Consider the following 21,680-nt stretch of genomic DNA (forward strand, 5'->3'; position numbering starts at 1 on the left):
TGTGCTCAGGTTTTTTCTGTTAAGGTAAGTATCAGGCCAAATTCTGCTGGTCTGGAGTCAAGAGCTACACACACACATATACTGTACCACAGTCCAATCTATAGGTTTGGGTTTGATCACTGATATTAGTGTTTTGATTACATCATAAGTTTCTGTGGCCTTGAACCTTATAATGGAATCACCAAAAAAGAATGGCATCCTCTAATCCAGCCTCATATCCTGATGTCATCCCTGACGTGTGTCAAACCTACAAATACGCAGTGCTGGAAATGCATTGGCCTCCCTCGGCAATCCATACTGGAGCTTCGTGGTACTTACGTTCAGATTTTTTTTCCTACCCTCCAGTCTAAAATATTTGTGGCTGGAATTTATAACCTCTATTCCCTATGGACAGCAAGAGAAGTGCATTTCGTATTGTTTGCCATGAGAATGCATAAGCTTATTTGCGTCTCTGCAAGAGTCCTTAGTATCTGGGAAGACTGCCATCGCATTTCTTTTCACCTTGCTGTTCTGCACTTCTGATCCTTCTGTCCCCTGGAATCTCACCTAATCGAGTCAACTGCTTTGTCCATGGCTGTTCCCCAAACGAGGCTTTCAGCTGCAGATGAAGCCTTTACCAACGCTGTGTGAAATACAGATGGACTATGTGCCATAGGCTACCGACCTGTTCAGGGATCTCAGTGCAGTTTTCTTTTTTTTTTTGCAACTAACGACTTTGTTGAACTGCCTTCAACTCTGATCTATTATCCAGATTTTTTCCTTCAGATTTATGAAGCCAATTGTTTTCTCATCCTGGTTTTATTTAACTGATTATTCCTGAGTACATTACCTTTTACTTCTCTTTATTGACCTGCATTCAATCTTTTTAATTATTTCTATTGTTGCAATAATTTTGAATTCAAATCCTGTCCTCCAGCATACTTCTTACTTCCAACTTCAAATGTTTGTCTAAAGGTAATAAGCAGACATTCTATGCCACTTTGTTTAACCACTTACAGCATTATAAAATATTTATAAAACACAAACAAATAATGGTAGAATTTCACAACCATTTGGGACTTGTGTTGTACTGACATATATTCAAGTCTAGTGTACTCCATTTAGCAAAAAACTGCTAGCTTGTGTTGTGTCAGTAGAAATGACTCTAAAAGTTACACGGAATTAGGCCCAAGCTGCTTAATTCATCACTGTTCTCTCAACTTAATTGTTCTTCACATCACAAACCTCAAACTAAATTATGTCAAATTAGATGCTCAATAAATTCATAAATTAAAAGCAATGAATGGACAGTGCTTATTCTTTCACTGAATAGATGAAATAAAAGAGAACTTTATCTCTTAACTCAAACCAGACAAATAGAAAATGGTTAGCATGGACTAACATCACACTCTTCCTACTTCATGTCCCTTTTCCTCATGCTTTTAGTCAAGTACCTAGCTCTACCTCTTTGAAATTTATCTTTAAAAGTTGGTAACCTCAATGTTGGGGCGTATTTTGAGTAAGTGGTAGTATCCGCAACACCCAATGATTGTGGCTGCACATGCTTTTGTACCTCTGCCTTAGGCTGTGTCCCTACAAGGTGGCAAATCTGACTTAATGAGCATATTGCAAAAACACTACAGCCATGAATCCATATGAGCTCACTGTAGCAGTTCAAATTTTGTTTTAAAATCTCCTAGAAGTAACTTAGTAGCAGCAGAGTGTTTATTAGGGCAGTACTGCTTGTTCGTGGTAAGCCAACATACAGCCAAAACAGAGCCTTCATAAACACGCCACCATACGCTCTGGATAATTTGACAGACATGTGCTGCGATTTCACACTTCATCTAGATCAAATTTCATTGCCATTTGATCCAGGATTGTACATGTCCTTTGTAATGGACATGAAGCCTTGATGTTACGTGTTGCTCACAGCACGAGAGCTGCTGCCTCTGGACCAACTGATCATAGCCTCCTTACCAACCGGCAGGTGACTATTGAAAGGAATTTTGAAAGAGATTATTTAATTTCTTTGCTTTTGCACAGCATCGTATTTCATTCTACTTTGTCAGCAAGAATAAGCAACTTGCACACAAATGTTTAAAAAACTTTCTAATTCCCCTACATGGAATAAACTCATTTAGTTTCTTAAATGTTTTGAGCAAAACATTGTTCTGGCTTCTTCAAGCAGTATCCAACATTGCCGGAAGAGCAGCAGGATTGGAGTTGAGCTAGAGAAGCTTTTTGAACTGAACTTTGTTTTGCTGAAAAACGTGGATGGGTCAAGAGAGCATTTTAAGACCTAGCATTGAATTTGTTAAATTGCTGGGAATGAAAATGATTCCTGCTTTTAAAAATTCCTCTGATCAACATGTTTTGTTCTAGAAATGTCACAAACTACCAAAAATATATAATATATTCTTAATTCAGGACATTCTATTTACAGCTATTTAGACTTGACATTAGGAAGCATTTCATTTACCACCCAGTCGCACACTGGAACAGGCTTCCTAGGGAGGTGGTCGATGCCCCACACCTGTCAGTGTTGAAGAGGCATTTGGACAATGCCCATAACAACATGCTTTGACTTTTGGTCAGCCCTGAAGTGGTCAGGCAGTTGGACTAGATGATCCTTGTAGGTCTCTTCCAACTAAATAGTCTATTGTACTCTATTCTACTCTACTCTACTCTATTCTGTTCTGTTCTGTTCTGTTCTACAAATTCATTCTGTTCATTTCTATACCAAAAGGTAAGATTTAGCCTTTTTTGGGGTGGGAAGGAGAGCAAGCTGTTTTACATTTTTTCTTTTACCTATTGCAGAAACTTACTAGCCACTTGTCCATATACTCTAAGATAAACCATATACAGCAGTGGAACTCAAAACTGAGAATTTGCCCCATGGTTCCCAGACAAACTGGGCATTTTAACTTTCACGAGAACACAGATGGTTCTATTGCACTGTCCCAGCTCACATGAGCCCAGCCACCACTGAGTTCCACTGAAGTCACTGGGACTATTCACACAGAATTGACAATGCAATAGTATTAAATGTGAATAAGGCTGGCAAAATATGACCCTAACTCATTTTCATTACTGTAGGATATTGTATATTTTTTTCTGGAGCTATAATGACTTGTGTTTTGATATCTCTCACTATCAAGATTTAGATGCTAGGCGTGTGTGATTTCAGAGATGCCACCTTCCACACTATAGTCATCCGCATAGCTTGCCAACAGTTACGTCCATATTTTAACAAACAGATGAACACATTCTTTCGTCAAATTCAGCCAATCATGGCAATTAATCAACAATCCTCCTTCTAAATTATTAAAAAATTTAGCCAAGACAGTTCCCTGAACCCCCAAGTCCCACTTCACTTGGAGATCAAGCATTACTGGCTTCCCACCATATTCAGAGAATATGTTAAAATACAACTGGCTTTTTAACTGGAATGTCTGTGTATATGCCTCAAAAAATAGCATGTGAAGAGGGGATGGAGTGCAGCTTTACACTGTATTGCATCTAGCCCTGTATCTACTCCTTCTCATTTTAACACTGCCCCCTTTTCTCATTTTAACACTGCCCCCTTAGTGAGGCAGGAGCAAATCTCTAGTAACTACACGAACTTCAATGATATTATTTGTTCTAACGCTGAGCTGAATTTGATCCACTATCCTCAAGGGCAGTACAAATCTAATTACATGACATCTGCTGGCTTTATTATTATAAATCAGTGTTAAAGAAGTGTGAATTTGTTATGCTTTGAATAACAAAGAAACATATTTCCATACACTTCAGTGTTCAGTGACTTACAGACTTAACTCTGTAAGCACTGAGATCAGAAAATATTATGTATCACTTTCCTGCTTTCCCTGTTTCTCACACAAGATATTAAAATTATACTGCCAGTTTTATCTTACAGTCAGAAATTGTGTTCTATCATGCTTTCAAAACAATCCCATACATTTTTATGTTTAAATATGGTACTTGTGCATATTTTATGCAATTATAGTACAGTTACTTTGTCTCAGAGCTGTTTTGTTTATACTAAATAGCAATAAAGGTGACTAGATAATCATACTATACAGAATACTACAGCATATGGTAGCTTTGTATACTGAAAACCTCAGATGTCTAAAGTCTTTGTATTCCAGAAAAATCATCCTTCTATATTACCTCATATACTCAGTACTTTTCCATCTTAAATTTGTTTTCAATATTATTTAATGTTTTCCTGGATACCTCCATAGATAATTAGATAGAGTATCTTGCATCAGCATGTTATTTGCACAGACTATTTAAAAACATTATCCCTGAATTTATTGTTCATCTTCTTTTCCCAGTCTCCCATTTACATTTACATGTTTTCCAGAGCATTTACAGTGTTACCAGTTAACTGTGGCTTCTATGAATACTACATTTATCAGTATCTACATCTTAATGCTTTCCTGTTTAAGTTCATAGCATACTAAGTTAAACAGCTCCTAGCTCTGCCACTTATTTCTACATTCATGCCAGTTCACTACCCGTTGTGTTTTCTGTGTGGCTGTGCAATAAACCAGATCAGGAAAAAGATCTGGCTCATCTTTTACCCCAGTTTGGATTACTTTGCAGCAAATGTGCAACCACAGCTTCAGAAGCACCAGAAGTACAGACAGAAGGCAGTAAAGAAATTTGAAAAATGTTGCTCCACAAGGTGGCTTGTAGTTAAATCCTAGAGAAAGAAGTTATTCTGCTGCTTTTTCCTGGGTTCTAGGAAGTTCAAAAATAAGCTTCAGGAAGAAAAACCTATGTATACAGAAAAAAAAGTGGACATATGGACTAGTCATGATCCAAACTGCAAGTCCATCTCCTAACAGCTCCAAGTAGAAGTTACTTATTTGATTTCTAAGGGCCAAACAAAGGTTCTGCTGAAACTAGTAGCAAAATGCTGAGACCTGTTTCCAAAATAGGATAATAATCATAATAAAAAAAAAAAGAGAGGTTTTGAGATTTTACGATTAATAAACTTAGCAGTACTTCTAGTTAATATAACTGGGTATTTGGTCTAGCAGGACTTAGTTACACACTATTAGTACAAAAAGTAGTGTGTACTGTAACGTACTGTTTATTTACAAAAATAAACAGTGTGCTAAGCAGTTCAATACAAAAACAGGACAAGTCACTATATATCTTTTGTATAACTATATCCATAGCAAAAATCCATGGCTTTTCATAATCCAATGGGCTTAATTTGAATTTTTACTTTTTAGTTGACAAATCATTATCCCAGCCAAGATGACTAAATATGAAAATAGGAAGTTGGAATGTGTAATTCTACATCGCCATTAGATCATCAAGAAAATAGCAAGGGGGAAATCATAATGATGGGACCAGAGGGATCAGAAGAGCTAAGAAAGGGACATCAGTCAGAAGGCAAGAAAGAATAAGGGATGATTAAGCCAACAATGAAGATTATAAGAGAGCTGTTTGTTTTGCCAATAGTTACAGCAGTGGATCTTGCCTTCTTTGCCCCCTTTCTTCACCTGTCACCCTTCCTCCCTGCCCTTCCCACAGCTCCTGACAGACATTTTCCACATTCTGTGGTAATGAAGGCGATCTAAGACAAATGTCTGTCACAGGTCTGCACAATGCCAGTGTTGTTGTAACTACAACAGTTATAGTTCAATAGTGCAAAGTGAGCTCTGATCCCATCTTGTACAGAATCTCCTTGCAATTGTAGACGGTGTCCTCACCTTATTTATTTTAAAGCGTATGTAGCTGCATTTTAAAATTTCAACTAAAATGTTGGAAGGAGGCACAAATAGCAAGTACATCTTTGTGCATCACTTTATTTTAATCGGTGTAAAATGGTTGCTCCAGCTCTGTAAGTACTTGTGAAAGCAAGCTAGGAACTACTGAGATTTATATTTTTTAAAATGGTAACAATATGGGCAAACTAACGCTTGTATTCGTAACGCACAAAATCTATTCACTAACATGGGAAGACTCACTGACTCTGATGAAATTATTAATCAATACAGCCAACAGGACATGGTTTATAAACACTCAGCAATATATGCCCCTCCTTAACAGCTAAACTTTTCAACTAATTGAAATAGCAAGTAAAACAAAAAATATTTTAAATTTAGTCCTAGTGCTTCCAATACAACCCTAAAACATAAAAAGATCATGAGCTATGAACATGTGCTGATAACTTCCAAGAGATCTTTCAGTACCCTTACGAGGTAAGAATTAACATTTCTTGAATCTCTTCTTGGTAGCACAGCATTCAGTTTCTTCGGGTAATTATAAATCCCAGCCTCCTTAAGTCAAATAAGTATGAATGTTTTTTTAGCTTTCCCTTCATTAAGTATAAGAATATGTGTTCCTTTGAAACAATAATGAAATTCTCATCCAAAACTATTACTAATGATAAAAGAATGCAGCTTCCATGATTTCTTTCTCAAAAAAAAAAAAAAAAAAAAAAAAAGGCATTTGCAATTTTATTTGTATTATCCAGCAAACTCAAGTTATTACACATATTTTTTTTTTAAAAAAGGATAAAAATAGGTAGGACTAAATTTGGGTAATGTTGACCAAACACCCATTTCAGTGGGGAGTCAAGAGTATGCAACACCTAGCAGAAGGAACATATGAATATCTCCACCATAGTTCAGGTCTCTAATCTTGATAGAGAATTGTGATTGAAAATAAGAAGTGGCAAAATCCTGCTTGATTTTTGTTTTAACTTTATGAGACATTGTTTCCAAGTTCGTATACAACAACCTTCTCAAGTTGTATGCAATGGTGAAATCTTTTAAAAAGTCTATCTGTGTGAACCGATTAAAAATAAGAGATGTAAAACAGACTTCTGGAAATATGTGAAATTCTTTACATTGTCGATTAGTCTAGCACTTGGAGATGGACAAAGACCAAACGTAAATAACAGTAAGTGACAGGGGAATTATATTTGATTCTTCTGCGCCTCTTTGAGAAAATGTGTACTGAAACATGTTAATATGGCTAGGTTTTTTTTTCATATAGCAGTATTTTTTATGTTAATAGGACATTTTGAAGTTTTAAAGGTCATATCTGTTGAGTTACGTTTTAAAAGTGCACTGCAGAAGCACATAGAGAAATCACAGATGTATAAAACAGGTTTTTTTGTTTAAAATGGGTTCCCTCCAAAATATTTGGTTAAATAAATAAAACATATGGGCCAGATTATAGCTGTATACATATACAGGAGGGGAAAGATGGAAAAAGGAACATGTCTTGCTTTGCATTTCAATTTGTAGACCAAATGCCCTTATGCTAAGGTTTGTGCTAATCTGAAGTGCTTGCTGCTTTTCAAGATCAAAACCATCTAGAAATTCAAAGTCTATAATATGTAAAGACGGCTTCATGGACAAAACTATTCCTGCTCCAACAAGTATTTATCTTTTCTTTCCTCTTTTTATGCTTATTTTACATGTTCTAATAAGCTATAGTTATATTTTAATAACTGTGTAATATGTGCTTGTATTATGCATAACTGTAAAAATACAGCTGTAACTCACTTTACCCTTTCTCATTCCCGGTAACAGAGTCTTATGTTAATGAAGATGAATCAAATACTTGAAGGGTCATTGCATGTATGTAGCTCAGCACTAAAATAATTCCCGCATCCCTCTGAAACTCTGGAGAAAAAAGTCTTATTTACACATTGTATGTACACTGCTGTTGGATTTTGTGCAGGACACTGAGAAATTCCTGCAGGAAATATTAGAAATGCCTCGTTCCATTGCTGCTAATGGGAAGGTGACACTTGGGTTAGATGGAAGATGAAAACACAAATCAACCCTGCTTGATTTACCTTTCTGTGGTTTGTGATTTTCATTGCACTTACACTTCACAACAATGAAATGCAAAATTCTGAAATAGATTATTATTAAGAAATGTTTTCAGAAGATTAACTCTGAACAAAGAGAAGCACCTGCTACCATTCCAGACATAAATAATTGGAAGAGAAATTCCTAGATTATTTGTGAGAGAAGAACTTATCTAAACAACTGCATTTATAAAGCATTGTTTACCCCAGGGAACCTTCTACACCATGAATGTCAGAGGAAATTGTAGAAGGTCATATATCTCCGCTCTATGAACCAGTTGTCCTCACTGACGGTGGATGTTTTGAATAAATAAGGCTTCATCCTGCTCTGCGGAAGGCTTACCTAATGTTGACTGACTTGAAAAGGCCATTTTCTACATGAAAAAGAGTCCAAAATGTATGTTTTTATGATGAAGAAAACATTAAAAATTATTTTTTTCACCTTTTCTCTCTTAGATCTAAACCAAAATGTTAAACATTTCCACAAATGTTAAATATTTTTTCAAAGGTGTAGCATGCCCATTGATTTTTTTTTTTTTTTTTTATGGAGTGGGTTGTTTTTCCAGCATGAGCACAGAATGAATCACGTACAGAGCTTCCCTTAAAGGATGAACTCAATGAATCAAGTACCAAAACCCACATATACCCAAGGTAGTCAGGTTCGGAACTGAAGTTCCATTTCTTTGCAACATTTGTTAAGATTGTTCATTAACAAACACCATCTTCCATTCCACTTCTTCCAAATATCCTCTTTGACATATTCTTGCCTCTTTAAGTATGCTTATTTATAGAATGGCTACACAAACTCACCTTTCACCTAGCTAACAGACTGCAACATATGTGATGCCGCATTTACTTCCTATTCTAAGCATCAGGAAATAAAGCAGCACCTCTGCTGTACTGACACAGTCACGCTGAGGCACTCCTGCTCTCACACTTGAGTCTCACTCCCCACTCAGCCACATGGCATTGCACACTTGGGATCTGCTCAATGGTCCTTCTGGGAGAGGAACATGAAGGAGTGCATGGAGGTTGCTCATAGAAACAATGTAAAACGCGGCCTCAAACACCATCACATTGCAACTGCATGAACAAGACTGTATGCTGTATTAGCTGTATGTTCCCTGGTGTTGCGGAAACAGTAGCAACAGCGTGAACAAATCATGTCTCCAGTCCTCCGAAGTTTTACACTGGGTACCCATGTAACCTGCTTTACACACGGAGACATCACAGTGTGCAGATGTGTACATACTACGAATGAGGGTACGTATTTGCAGAATTAGAGCCTTTACTGAATGCAGGGCTTTTTTTGTTTTTAAAAAAATATTTTTCAAACAAATATCTCCACATTTCATTGCTATTCAAAAATCCTTTTTTTTTTCTGTGGAAAACTGTGGTCGTTTTTAAACGATGGATAGTTACTTTGGAAATATCAAAACTACCTCAGTTGAAATAGCATTTTTTCCACTCACTACATTAAACAAAAAGCGTTCACCAGTTTTGTGTGATTCAGTTCACCTTCCAGTTTTAAATGCAATTATTTTGTCATGTCTGTATAACCCCATTAGGCACATATGCACCTCTGTATTGAATTGTTCCAGGAAATCGGTTTTCTTATGGCCTTATAATATGAACTCAGCTTGTTGTACAATAAAGTACTTAACACTTTAAAAAAGGTTTTTCTATGATCTCATTACTGTGCGCACTGTGTTATGCGGTAATGGAAACCTCATCAATTACAGGCTGTTCAGTTACATCCTGTGTAATGCAGGGTCACCCTATGGAGCTTATATATAATTACAGACAAAAGGCCTATTCTCTTCCATATAAGCACAAACCCAAATTAATTTTGAGTCAGACTTGGCAGGATTTCAAATTTCTGCTGCCCGTGTTTGTTAAAAAAGTATGAGATTAACGAATAAAATTATTTTATAAGAGCGCTGACTTATATCCTAAAAATATTGACTCATTACGGCATCCATTCTGTGGCCCATTTTGCACATGGAAATCTCCTTTGTGTGGAGCCTTGCTTCCTCTCTTTCTAGTCCTGATTTCAGCCCCTGTTTGGTGCCCACTAGGTCACGTGCATAAGTTTTTCCATTGATTCCAGTGGCTGATCTATCAGCCCCAGCATACTTGTGAAGAAATAATTGTAAGAAATTGTTAGATGGACAGTCTGAAAATAATCTCATTACAATACATTGTGCCTGGCTGTTTGGTTACATTCTCTCTGCTTTGTACTTGCTCTTATTTCCTGGGGGAATTTCTCATATCGCATTGCCTGAAGTCAACCCTTGCTCTGATCTGTCACATCTACATTGCTGTTTGGTGAGGAGGGAATGCAGGAGAGAATACCCTGGTTTAGGGCTATCAGTGGCAATAAGATGGGACTGACTCAGGCCTTCACTTGTCAATAGTATTTTAGCTGAATTCCACCAACAGCTGGAAGTGCTCAGCTTTTCTAGAATCTACGCTGAGAGCATACTGTATGAGCAACTTGAAAATAAAGGTAAGCAGCTTTACTGAACACAGGAAGAGGCTAATCAGTGAATTTTGCTATTGATTTAAATGGGAGCAGAATTAGACTGATTCTCCAGCTGAATTTTAAATGCTTGGTATTAAATGTTTTTGAAATGCAGGACTACTATTTTTTGCATGTATAACCCACACATCAGACACCTTCACCTATTCACAAGAACCATTTATTTAAAATTATTCCTCTGATAACCTGTACCCTCACACAACTCATGCAAAACCAGAGTCAGCGACAGGGAAGAACTATCAAGTGCTTTTAGAAAGCTATTAGGATAAAAGAAGCTCTTGTGTAAGTTTCCTTTTAAGCCTTGCATATATGAATAACCCATGCTGCTGCTGTATTATGCGAGTATTTCTAATATTTCCATTTCTCAGGTAACCTGAGGAATCTATGCACAGAAATACAGCAGCAGGGAGTGGGTTGGAGTGGTCAGATCAGTGCATACCTATGGATTATTTATTATTCTTTGTTTTATAAACAGTTTGGTATTGGGGCTGTCAAATACCAGGAGAGAAAAAGGCAGCCAACACTGTGAAATTGCACAGAAATTAAGACCTATTCTAGCAGGGGATTTCCTACAACTGTTCTCATGGAAGTTGCCAGGTACACAGCACAGATTTGCATGGGACTGCTGTCAACAGGTACTACTTCTGTGCATAAGAGGTACAAACTAAATACTAAGATTAAATATTGAAAATGTTTTGCAAAAGGGAGAATTGCTATGTACATCAGCTGGAGCCAGTTCACCCACTCTAATGTAATCTTAATGGATTATTTTCTCTACCAATCTAGAAAGACCAAAACAAGCCTTTCTTTACTAACTTTAAATCCCGCAGTGCTGCTGCAGGAGTATAACTAGCACACTTTCCAAAGATTTACTATTTTCTCAACATTTTGTGACACTGTTTTTTCTGAAAAGTTGGATACTGTAATTTCAGAATCAAAAAGTTGTACATAATGCCCAGATCCATTGAGACCTTTCGAGATTTCCAAAGACCTACTTGCTTATTTTCCTAACTGAGGAAACATAATTTTTTCTTTCCTTTTCATTTCTAATTCAATTTGTGAATGAGTTTTCAACAGTTTTGTACAGCAGAGACAAAACTTTTGAAGGCAACCAAATGCACTTGAGAACATCTCATATCTGGCACCTTTTTAAAGCTGTATCAGCTATATCAGAGTAGTAGGTCTTTGTTTCTTGTTTATAAACATGCGAAGGTAAAGTCCACCCTTAAAGCATAGTGCAGTTTCATTTTAGGCAGACCTGTAATTCTTACTGTTATTTTAAGCGTGATGTCCAAAAGAATCAAGGTTCTCAAAAACATACTGTCTATGTAACTGTTGCTTTGTCTTTGCTCTTGCCAGTAACTTTTGACCGATTGTGAGAAATATGACAGAGGTAGAAGTCACACAGATAATGAGCTTTCTACAAGCATAATAAAAGTAGTCAAGCAGATGAGAGTGACTTTATACACGGCACCTGTAAGTGCCACAGCCAAAGGAAAAACTGCAACATGAGCTCACACAGTTCAAACACAAGAGAAACCATATGGGGGAGACACTTATAAATGTTCTAGCCAAGACAGAAGCTGCAACCCAAGTGCAAAGCAGACATGCCAGGAAAACAAATGCATCAGTTCCAGTATTTCTTAGAAGTGTAACTGGTATCAATGAAACTTAATGAAACTGTTATCAATGTCTTGAATGGAAGCCAGACCAAGTCCCCGATTTGTAAATTTTAACAAAAGCATTATTTTCTGTAGCATTAACAGACCTCACATCATAGTGAAAGCAAACTTACAGTTATTAAAACAAATTAAGGCTTAGTCTCCTTATACCATTACATCAAAAGTTACAATCATGATAAAAATTAAAATGTTCAAGACTGCATCTCTACATGTGGATCATTCGATTAAACCTGAACCCTGTCTTGGGTGAGAATAATTTTGACAATTGCTTTTTTCTTCTTGATGCTTCTTTTATAATTCTAGTTACTTCCAAACCTTTTTCCCTGTGTAGCCCCCCTCTTTTCCCCCCACCTCCTGCTTAGTACCATTTTGCAACCTCAAGCACAAACACCTCTACCCTACATAGGTAAAGCAAGTTCTGTGCATGTAAGATTCCTGCTGGCCCACACACCTATGGGAGACAAATGAAATCAGAATACATTAATAAGTACCAGGCTCAAAGCTTTGCCTGAAGTGTTTTGCAAGATTCATCATTCATCTGTTCCCTTCCTCCTGTGCTGATCAGCAGAACTCTTCCTCTTCCAGGCTAGAGGGGGCGGGGTGGGGAAAGAGCTTAGGTCAGGAAAAATGAAATATTGCTGTTACTGTGATGCCAAAAAGTGTTTACTAGGCAACGAAGGAAGCCTTAACCAGCTAGGCTGAGCATGCTTTTAACCAGCCCTTCCAAAGGATAAAAGCAACCGACTTGTCATGACAGCAACAAATTTTCAGACAATTTAAAAATGGCCATAATATGGCCGTAATGAGTTGCTTTCAGGCTAACATCTTGTATATATTCAAATATTTTGAAAACAAATTAAACTCTTGCCAGTCCTGACAGCTTCTAAACTAATGCATATACATACCCCCAGAAGAAACCTCAGAAAGAACGAACAGTCTGTGCGCTTGTATCCACGAAGAAGTGCCATCAGACACACGTGATAGCATAGTTATCATGTTGCTGTAGAAACCCCAACAGAGTATTCTTTAACTTTGTGATTAAAATACTAATTGTAATGTTGCAATAATAATCACAGATGAGTAGATCTAAAATGAATACAGGTAATACCAAACACTGTAGGACCTGCTCTTCCTTAGCATTGGAGCTCTTTTCTTCTTATGAACAAAAGCTTAAATCGGTGCAGTTGCATTTTGCACCTTTTGAACGGTTTGGAGGCTGCTAAAGGAAGGCCGCTGTTCACTGGAGGGATCCTGCATGGAAAGCAGATTCTCTTGTAGGCTCTAGTCACAATGCAAGGTTGTGGAAAAACTGATACGCTCACCCAGAAACCAGATTAACACTTCTCAGCCGAAAAATGAGAGAGGAAAAAAAGATCCTGTGGAGACGTGAATCTACAGACTCATACTACAGACAAATTGCCAAATAAAGGGCGCGCGCTGTATCAGGCAGAGCTGGACTTTGCAAAGTGTGAACAGCATAGATTAAAACCAGCAGAAAATTAAAAAAATAGTAACTAACCCATACTAGCAACTGAACAATATGAGACAAAGAGGCAAAACTAACTGGGAGCCATCCTGGTAGAAGAAGGAAATCAGAGATGATCAGGTCACGCAGAACTCCGCAGTGGCTGGGAATAGGCAGATTACTATTCAGAGCACATGGGGCTGGGATAAAGCTAAACCCTCGAAGACATTTCTCTTCACGGCATTTGTTCTCAGGCCCTTTGTTTCCCGCAGACACGCCTGGGGCTCGCTCTCTCTCTCTCTCCATCCCTCTGCCTCCCCAGCCGCCCTGCGGGTCCGTTTTGTCCCTCTCTCCCCGAATCTGCGCGCCCCCACCCCGGGCCGGCCTGTGCCCGGGCTCCTTCTGCTTTTTCTGAGGCTGTCGGAGGGGTCGGGGGAGCCATAGCCACGGGCAGAGCCGGTGGTGGCTGCTAGGGGAGCCCCAAGGGCGAGAGAGAAGCGGGGCGGGGGGGAGCCTGCGGCGGGACCGGACCGCGATGAGGCCGGGGGGGGGGGGTACGGGGGCGACGGTGCCCGGGGCCGGCGGGGGAGCGGGAGGTAGCCGCCGAGGCCGGGCTCCGGGGGCGGCGAGGTCGGTGCGCGGCCCCCCCTGCGACGCCCCGCGGGGGCTGCCGGAGCGGCTGCTGCCCGGGAGCGGGCGGCCGCGCCGCTCCCCGCCGCGCTCGGGAAGGCTGCGGCAGGTAGCCGCAAACGCCGCCGCCGGGCGCCCCGCGGGGGTCTGCGCGCCTCTCCGCGCCTCGCTCGCCCTGCCCCCGCAGGCAGGGGAGCCGGGGGGAGGGCGGCAGGGGTGTGCGGCGTGGGGGATTAGCGGGACGCCGCGGCCCCGCCTTCCCCCTTCGCATCCCGGGCGCGATGAGAGGGGGAGATGGACCCGCGCCGGCGGGACTGGCACCATGACATTCGCCGGCTTCGTGGTGGCGCTGGTGATAGGGACGATCCCCGGAGCCCGCGGGCTGGGGCAGCTCTCCGCCAGCCTCCCGGCCGCCGGCCACCCGCAGCCACCCGCCCCGGCCCCGCCGCCGCCGCCGCCGCCGCCCCCCGCCGGCTGCCCCGCCGGGGGCTTCGCGGCGGCCCGGCGCCCCTGGACACCGGCGGCGCCCGCCCTCCCGCGGCGGGGGACGGCGGGCCGGGCGCCGCGGGGCCGCCGCAGCTCCTGCGCCCTGCCCGGCGGCGGCGGCGGGCGGCCCGGCTGCGCCCCCCGGGGCGGCCGGGGCCGGGCGGAGCGGGGCCGCGCTGACTGCGAGCGAGGTGAGCGGGGCGGAGGGCGAGCGGCCGCCGGCTGGGGCGCGGGCTGGCGGCGGAGCGGGAGGGTGCGCCGGGGGCTCCGCGGGAGGGAGAGCCTTGGCCGGGCGGCGGCGTCCTCGCCATCCCGTTGCCGGTTCCCCGTCGCTGGAGGGAGCGGGGAGCGGGGACGGGGGGGGGCGGCCGCCTCTCGCCAAAGTGACAGCACGGGCTGGTCCGAGAGAGGAGTTTAAACCTCCGCCTCGGCGGACGCATCGGGAAGACCAAGGTCCTACCTGGCTTTATGCCGACGCTGTTTTCATACGAGGTAAATCGCGTTAGCAAGCTGCGCCGTCAGTAGTCTGTAGGCGCAGCTCGCCAAGGCTGGCATTCCCCTCTTTATGGCACTCGATCTACGGAGGTTAGGTGGCAGAAGGAAAAAGCACAACGATGCCTTGCTGTGAACGCGACCTGCTCGCCTAGCGGCTCCTTCTTCCTGTTTTCCCCCCAAATCTTGGGATAACGAGGTTTGCAAGTTAGCGCTGGTGCTTGAGGACATCTGTGAACCCAGCCAAGAGATGGGTGCTTCCCCCACATGCACTCCTCGCTGAACTCCCAGTGACTTCAGTGGAAGTTTTCAGTGCGTAAGGGCTGAACAGCAATTTCAGCATCCAGCCCTTGCGCAGTTGATCAGCCTTACATTTCATCGGTGTTGGCGTTAAATATATTTATGTAGTTTGGTTTCGAATGACTTCACATTTTCTCCTACATCAGTCTGGTATTATTATCTCCTACCTAAATACAAATTATGTCCTATCTATTTCTATACTAAGCATAATTGTTGCAATGAAAATAAAAATTCCCTTCTTTGTTGCCCTTCCTTTCACATATTTTGTAGTATCACAAGGTCACAGCAAGGAAGTCGATCATTAATATTAATAATTTTGTTCTTGTGGAAGTTGCTTTTGGGTCGGTTTGGGTTTTTTCATTAATTTACTTTCAGATCCCTTGAAGAGGATTGCTATCTTTCTCTTCCAACAATAGCCCTAGAAGGTGTGTGCGAAAAAGATTTGAACAATGTGATAATTATACATATTGGTATAAAATATCACATAAAGAGCATATGGAGGCACCAAGATCCATATTGATCATTTATGCATTAAAAAAAAATGCAGCTTCCAAAGCTGTGTTCCAAGTCAAATGTTGTACTCCTTCAAGAAGGTAGAATGATGTTATGCATCACAGATGTTTCCCTGGAAAGAATACCAGGCAGCTGATGCCACGGAGGAGAAAACAGATAACTAGACACAGATGAAAAAAAATCCAGAAGACTTCACACCCTTTAACTTGTCTCAGTTTGCGAAAGGGTCTCACAGTTGCTTCTTTGATTTAGCCCATCGTATTTATAGCTTTTTTCAGAATTCTTCAGTCTGGTTCCCAAAATACGTTGTGAGGACTTGGTCTAATACATTACAGTGAAGAAGAACGCGGCATTTTATTGCTAAGAACCCAATCTTGCACTTACTAAAGTAAATTCCAGAATCCCTTTTAAGTTCAGCACTAATGTGATTTAAGTAAAAAAACACCAAAAATACTACATGGTTTGGGTTTAGCTGTGTTTCTTCAGTCTTTTCAGAATGCTGCTTTTTTTTCCCCCAGAAAAAGGAAACCCAGGTTAGCCCCAGTTAAGAGGGAGGACATTGCTACTGAACAATAGCCAATACTCTAATTGAAAGGTCATCTGCTTCTATTGCACTCAGTGGTAAACTCTCAGTGACATCAACAGGACAAACATCTGTCAAAAAGCCTTTGGGGAGGCAATACAAAAGAATCAGAGAGTGAGATGGCTTAAGGTGAAACATGGAAATAAATCAAGCCATCTGCCCAGAAACAAACATTATTGTAACATTAGTCCGAAAGTATGTTCCTTTCCTACAAGGAGCAAGGAAATGCAAGTAAGGCAATGTTATGATGCAGTTTATAGCCAGAGAAGAGAATATTCAGAGACTATTCAGAGATAAACTCACTGCATCTGTTGCTTTAGTACATGTGCTGAGGAAGCCCATGCTCAGTTATTAGGCACCTGCAATAACTAAATACACCGCCATGTTCAAAGCCTTAACTGTAAATCTCCTGGCTATTCTACCTTAAATATTAAGACTTAACTGCAAAATTAATTGGCTAAATTTTGTGCATGTGTGTCCATTACACTGCTTTAAACATTAATGATGAAAAATTAAAAAAAAAAGTGCATTTGCAATTATACTATGTGGTACCAGTTCAAAAATCAGTTTTATAGTTTAAAATAATAGATTTTGGTGTTTCATTTCCTTCTTTCTAAAATGAGAGGCATCTGGGTAATATTATTTATTCATGCCTTGAAAGCAAGTAAACCAAATACAAATATATATAAATTAGCATGATTAACCAAGGAAATCATAGAGGAAAACAAATGAGTACGAGAGTACTCTGTACAAAGAGCCAGCAAAGTCTAGCAGAATTTAGTATTTTAGTTACTGCTAATACCAACTTACCTGTAATGTACTCATGCTTCAAAAAATAGGCCTACCTCAGTACCTAGATGCAACTGCTGCCACACAATGTTTACGTGGCATGTAGTTACAGTATTCTGCATGATACGTTGTTCATGCTATGTTGTTACATACCTAATTTAAAGCTCTGAGTGAAGTGGGTTAACTATTTTTCTTTAATTTACAAAGGGGAAACAATACAAGAGAGGGTAAGTGTCTTTGCCAGAGGTCACACTACCAATTGGTGGCAGAACTGGAAATAAAAGACACATCTCCAGAGTGGTCAGACTGTAGAGTCTTTCCATTTAAATTACTCTTATCACAGGGTAGTTCCACTAATGCCAATCAAATAGTGCTTCACTAAACTTTTGTGAGGGAAGAATCAAGCCTCAGGCCCACAGTCTAACCACTAGATTATTCTCTCTACCTGTTATACTATAGGCCAGGCAGCTGATGGAAGGTCCTTGGGGGTTTTGGTTTTTTAATAGCATAGGGTTAAAGAAAATAATATGATAAAAAATTAAACACGAATATCTACATTTTCCTTCTAGGAAGCAGCTCTTCTCGAACTATTCTTGTTACAGCTGCACAGCCTGAGACCCCTCATTTTCTGCAGCTCTGTACCACATAAGACAACTGCAGTCCTTTAGAGCCCATTACATTCCTAATGCTTCAGTTTATTCTTTCAGAGCTTTAAACCATTAATCATTGACATGATGAATCTCACTGCTGCAGAGGAACCAATTCAGCACATTACACACCCAATATATACAATATTTATGAAACTTCTAATACAAGGATCCTTGAGTATGCAATACTGCTATCTGCTAAAGTTCTCAAGATAGCTCTTAAAAAGTAGTTCTGATGGATGCACCTTTTTTTCAAAGTTAAAATACCGGGAGATAATACTTACAATTTTAGACTAAGAGCAGTGCTCACGAAAGTGATGGGCAACAGCATTCATTGATTGCAGTGAGTGTCATCCATAGTTTTGCTGAAGTCAACACTACTAATTTCTTTGATTTTAGCCAGGCCTGATCCTGGAAGGGAAGAAAGGTTTCCATTGATTTGAGTGGGTGTTTAGATTTGACCTATACTACAGGTAGCTTTTTACAAGTACCTCATGCAAACCAATTAATTAGTTTCATTCTGAAACAGGGATAGACTCTTCTACATGTGTTATGAATCATCCACTAGTGTTCTGAAATACTGCGAGTTATAATGTGGCTACATTGGATACACAGCGTGTATCAATGGGACACCCTCACACTTCATGTAAATTTGGACTTACCTAATTGACTCCAAGGCAACAGAGAGGAATTATCCGTGCAGGGCCTTTCTGTGGCACTATCCCATGTTGGAACACCTTGGAAATGAAAGCAGAAATAAAAGTGTTGTTTGTACAGATTTCCAGAATTCAAAATACTTCTTTTGCTTTGCTTTAAATCTGTGATTTCAGAGCACCCAGCACCAGGGTGAAAAGTACAGGCAACTTCTACTTCTGATCCCACTTTTCCAAATCTACATTTATGGCCAAATTACAAACCTTTGGATGCAGGTGTTTACGAAGAAACTACTGGCACACCTTTAGCCAACACCATAAAGCCCACTGCTGCAGCACTTACACGTACAGCAGAAGTGGAAGTGATTCCCATTCTATTTGCAATTCAACCACACACAGTAACAATGCTTGTTCTCAGTGAAATGTAGAAAATAAAACAGGGTGTGAAGTTACCCAGCATTTCTGGCTGTGAGAATGGTATAGGAAAAGAGTCCAAGCACAGCAGCACAATTCCTTTGAAGCTCTTCTGCTTTTTGGAGTTAATTAAAAGTTGGCTGAGAGGTTTTCCTCTCCCTTTTTTCTTGTGTGTCTCATCTTGAGCCTATATGGCAGGTGTTGCAGAGCAAGTCTCAGCAGCACCCACTGGATACCCTTACTTCCTTGCATTTGCAAGTATAACTTAATCTCGAAAGACTCTGACTTGGGCAGATACCAGGGCAACTAAAATTACCAGGCTGTATGTAAACAACATGAATTGACCGTCAGTAACCTTGCCTAGAACATAATTAGAGGAAACACATACATATTTTTTGACTGTATATAAACGAAGGAGTTTCTGTCAAGACAATAGATTTGTATTCTTCAATATAGGGCTGAATTAAGTCTGTTGTAAGACCGCAGCATGTGTCCTAGAGCTGCCTAGTAGGCCCGCTTTGTGGTCCTGTGTCCTTGTTTCTAACCCTCGTGGGGTCAGTTCACTTCTCATCCTTCCTCTTCCTGAGCGGTGCTGAGGAGGGCATTGAGACCCAGGGGCAGGATCCCCGTACACATGGTCCCTGCTGTTGAGCTCGGTGTTGAGGCAGTGAAGTACTTTAATAAGTACTTTGGGCAGAGGCTTGACACTGTATTGACTTGGTGGAGAGGGGAGAGAGGGTGAGTTTCCCAGAGCATTGCATAAAAGCCAGAGCACATACTACTGCATTAGCTCTACTCCCAATGTGTTTAGTTTTCTTCAGCAACTAAGAGAGCTAAAAACTTACAGCTTAAAAAATTGAGATGCTACCGTATCTACCACTCCAGAAACCTAGAGCCCCCAATGCATATGCTTAAGCCAGACCTGTTTTCTAAGAAGTAATTCAGACGCTCTTCTCCAGAGCTTCTTGTGTCCTAGGGGGAACAGAGAAGGGAGCCCCTTGGGCACACTTGTTGAGATGCAGTATGGGCTTGAGGCGTTAAAATGTAACAGTAGAAGACTTAACCAGTGAAATTAAGAATTAACCAGTATCCTTTTCGTCATGCTAAATACTAGGTTTTTTGCTGCCTATGAAGTGAAAGAGTGTTTCCAGGTCATTTTAACAATGCAAACACTGACTGTCTTGCAATTAGGATATTAACACATTCTTAATAACAAAGATTGACTCATGAGTAATAAAGAGATACGTGGTCATACAGCATAAATGTACATGATGGCAGATAATGTTGGTCATCTTGCAATTCCCTATGATCAATTTACACATGAACCACAGATCTGTTTCATTATGAAGTAAGAGTTTTATCTATTGGAAAGAAAAAATAAGTTACTGAAATGAAAGTCTATATTTTAAAGTTCTGTTATGTTTTATGATGTATTCATGTTACTGTAACTAATATATCTCTAGATCCAGTGAAGTAACTACTGGGGTCTGAATACCACAACATTTTGAGTAAACAACAGAGAAATAATTTTCTTATTAGTGTGCTCTTTGATTTGTTTGCTACATAATTATGACTTGTCATATGATATAGGTTGATACATACTTCAAAGTGCATATGAAACAAACAATGCTGTATCATTTTACTCTTGTCAGATACCATGCTGAAATACTGAGCTAGAAACACTTAGACTGGACTTGGAAAAATATGTTAGTGATATTAATTTCAGAGGATTTTCAATTCATGCTTTTCTTTTAAAAAAATGGTTTTACTTATTGTTTTCCTTGAGGAGAGAATGCCTGATTTTGCCCTGGATGGTTTAGGTTAATCACAGCTGTAGATATCAATACCGTCCTATGAGGAAAGTAGTCAGTCAATGCAGACAGCATGTTAGAACTGTTATACCATCTATTCGGTTAACTCTATTAAACAGCAAGCATACTAAAAGGTTTAATATTAGTTACATGTAAAAACAGGCTTTCCTTTTATTTCTTTCTAGATTGACTTCTCAGGTGAAAATCAAGAACATTTTAAATTTGTTACAAAATTACCTTTAACAATCATCTTAGGTGTTTTCTCTTCTATATGACAGAAGCTGGCTCTTTATCGTATTTTCTTCTGAGATGAACAAAGGTCTGTTATGAATGCTACTACCCTTCATAAAACATTGGTGTTCCTATACACAGCTGTAAATCTACAGGAAAAAGGCAAACCAAAGTATTTTGTTGAGATATTAGATGAATTTTTAAAAAATCCCTCATTTATTGTTTTCATCTATGTCTTTTCCCACAGGCACATGGAAATAAGGCACTGTCCCTTCCAGTCATTTTCCCTTCCTTACCAACTGATACCAGTAGTGTGTTTTCCCCCTTCAACAGGGACCAGACATCACTCAGGGTTCTTTAGGGGAGTGGGTGGCAAGGGAAAGGCTGTTTTCTTTGTTTAATGGTACGTGTCCACAGTGAGAACTCTGTGCTTTTCAAACTTCTTTCCTGAGGCTTCTACCAAAGATGCAAAGGATTTCAGACTTGTTTCCATTTTTAATTGTTGGGAAAGGAGTTTCTGATGTGGAAAAGTTATCTCTTGTGCTGTCTTTTGCTCTGTGTACGTGGATAAATTCTTCTGACTGTTGCCACTGGGAATTCTGTAAATACAG

General features: G+C 40.3%; 1 protein-coding gene across 4 annotated transcripts in view; it reads left to right on the forward strand.

The window, feature by feature from the left end:
- The first annotated feature begins 14,191 nt into the window (after positions 1-14,191).
- PRSS12 (serine protease 12) overlaps positions 14,192-21,680 on the forward strand; it is a 46,763-nt gene continuing 39,274 nt past the window's right edge. Inside the window, exon 1 of one of the 4 annotated variants that reach the window (XM_069803710.1) lies at positions 14,192-14,827. In XM_069803710.1, coding sequence (XP_069659811.1) covers positions 14,473-14,827 — 355 coding nt within the window. In that variant the 5' untranslated portion in view covers positions 14,192-14,472. Of the gene's footprint in view, positions 14,828-21,132; positions 21,158-21,680 lie in introns of those variants that run through there. The other 3 variants (XM_069803779.1, XM_069803626.1, XM_069803860.1) reach the window with 3 other exon arrangements.

This window comes from Haliaeetus albicilla, chromosome 1 (assembly GCF_947461875.1).
Source record: "Haliaeetus albicilla chromosome 1, bHalAlb1.1, whole genome shotgun sequence".
NCBI lineage: Eukaryota > Metazoa > Chordata > Aves > Accipitriformes > Accipitridae > Haliaeetus > Haliaeetus albicilla.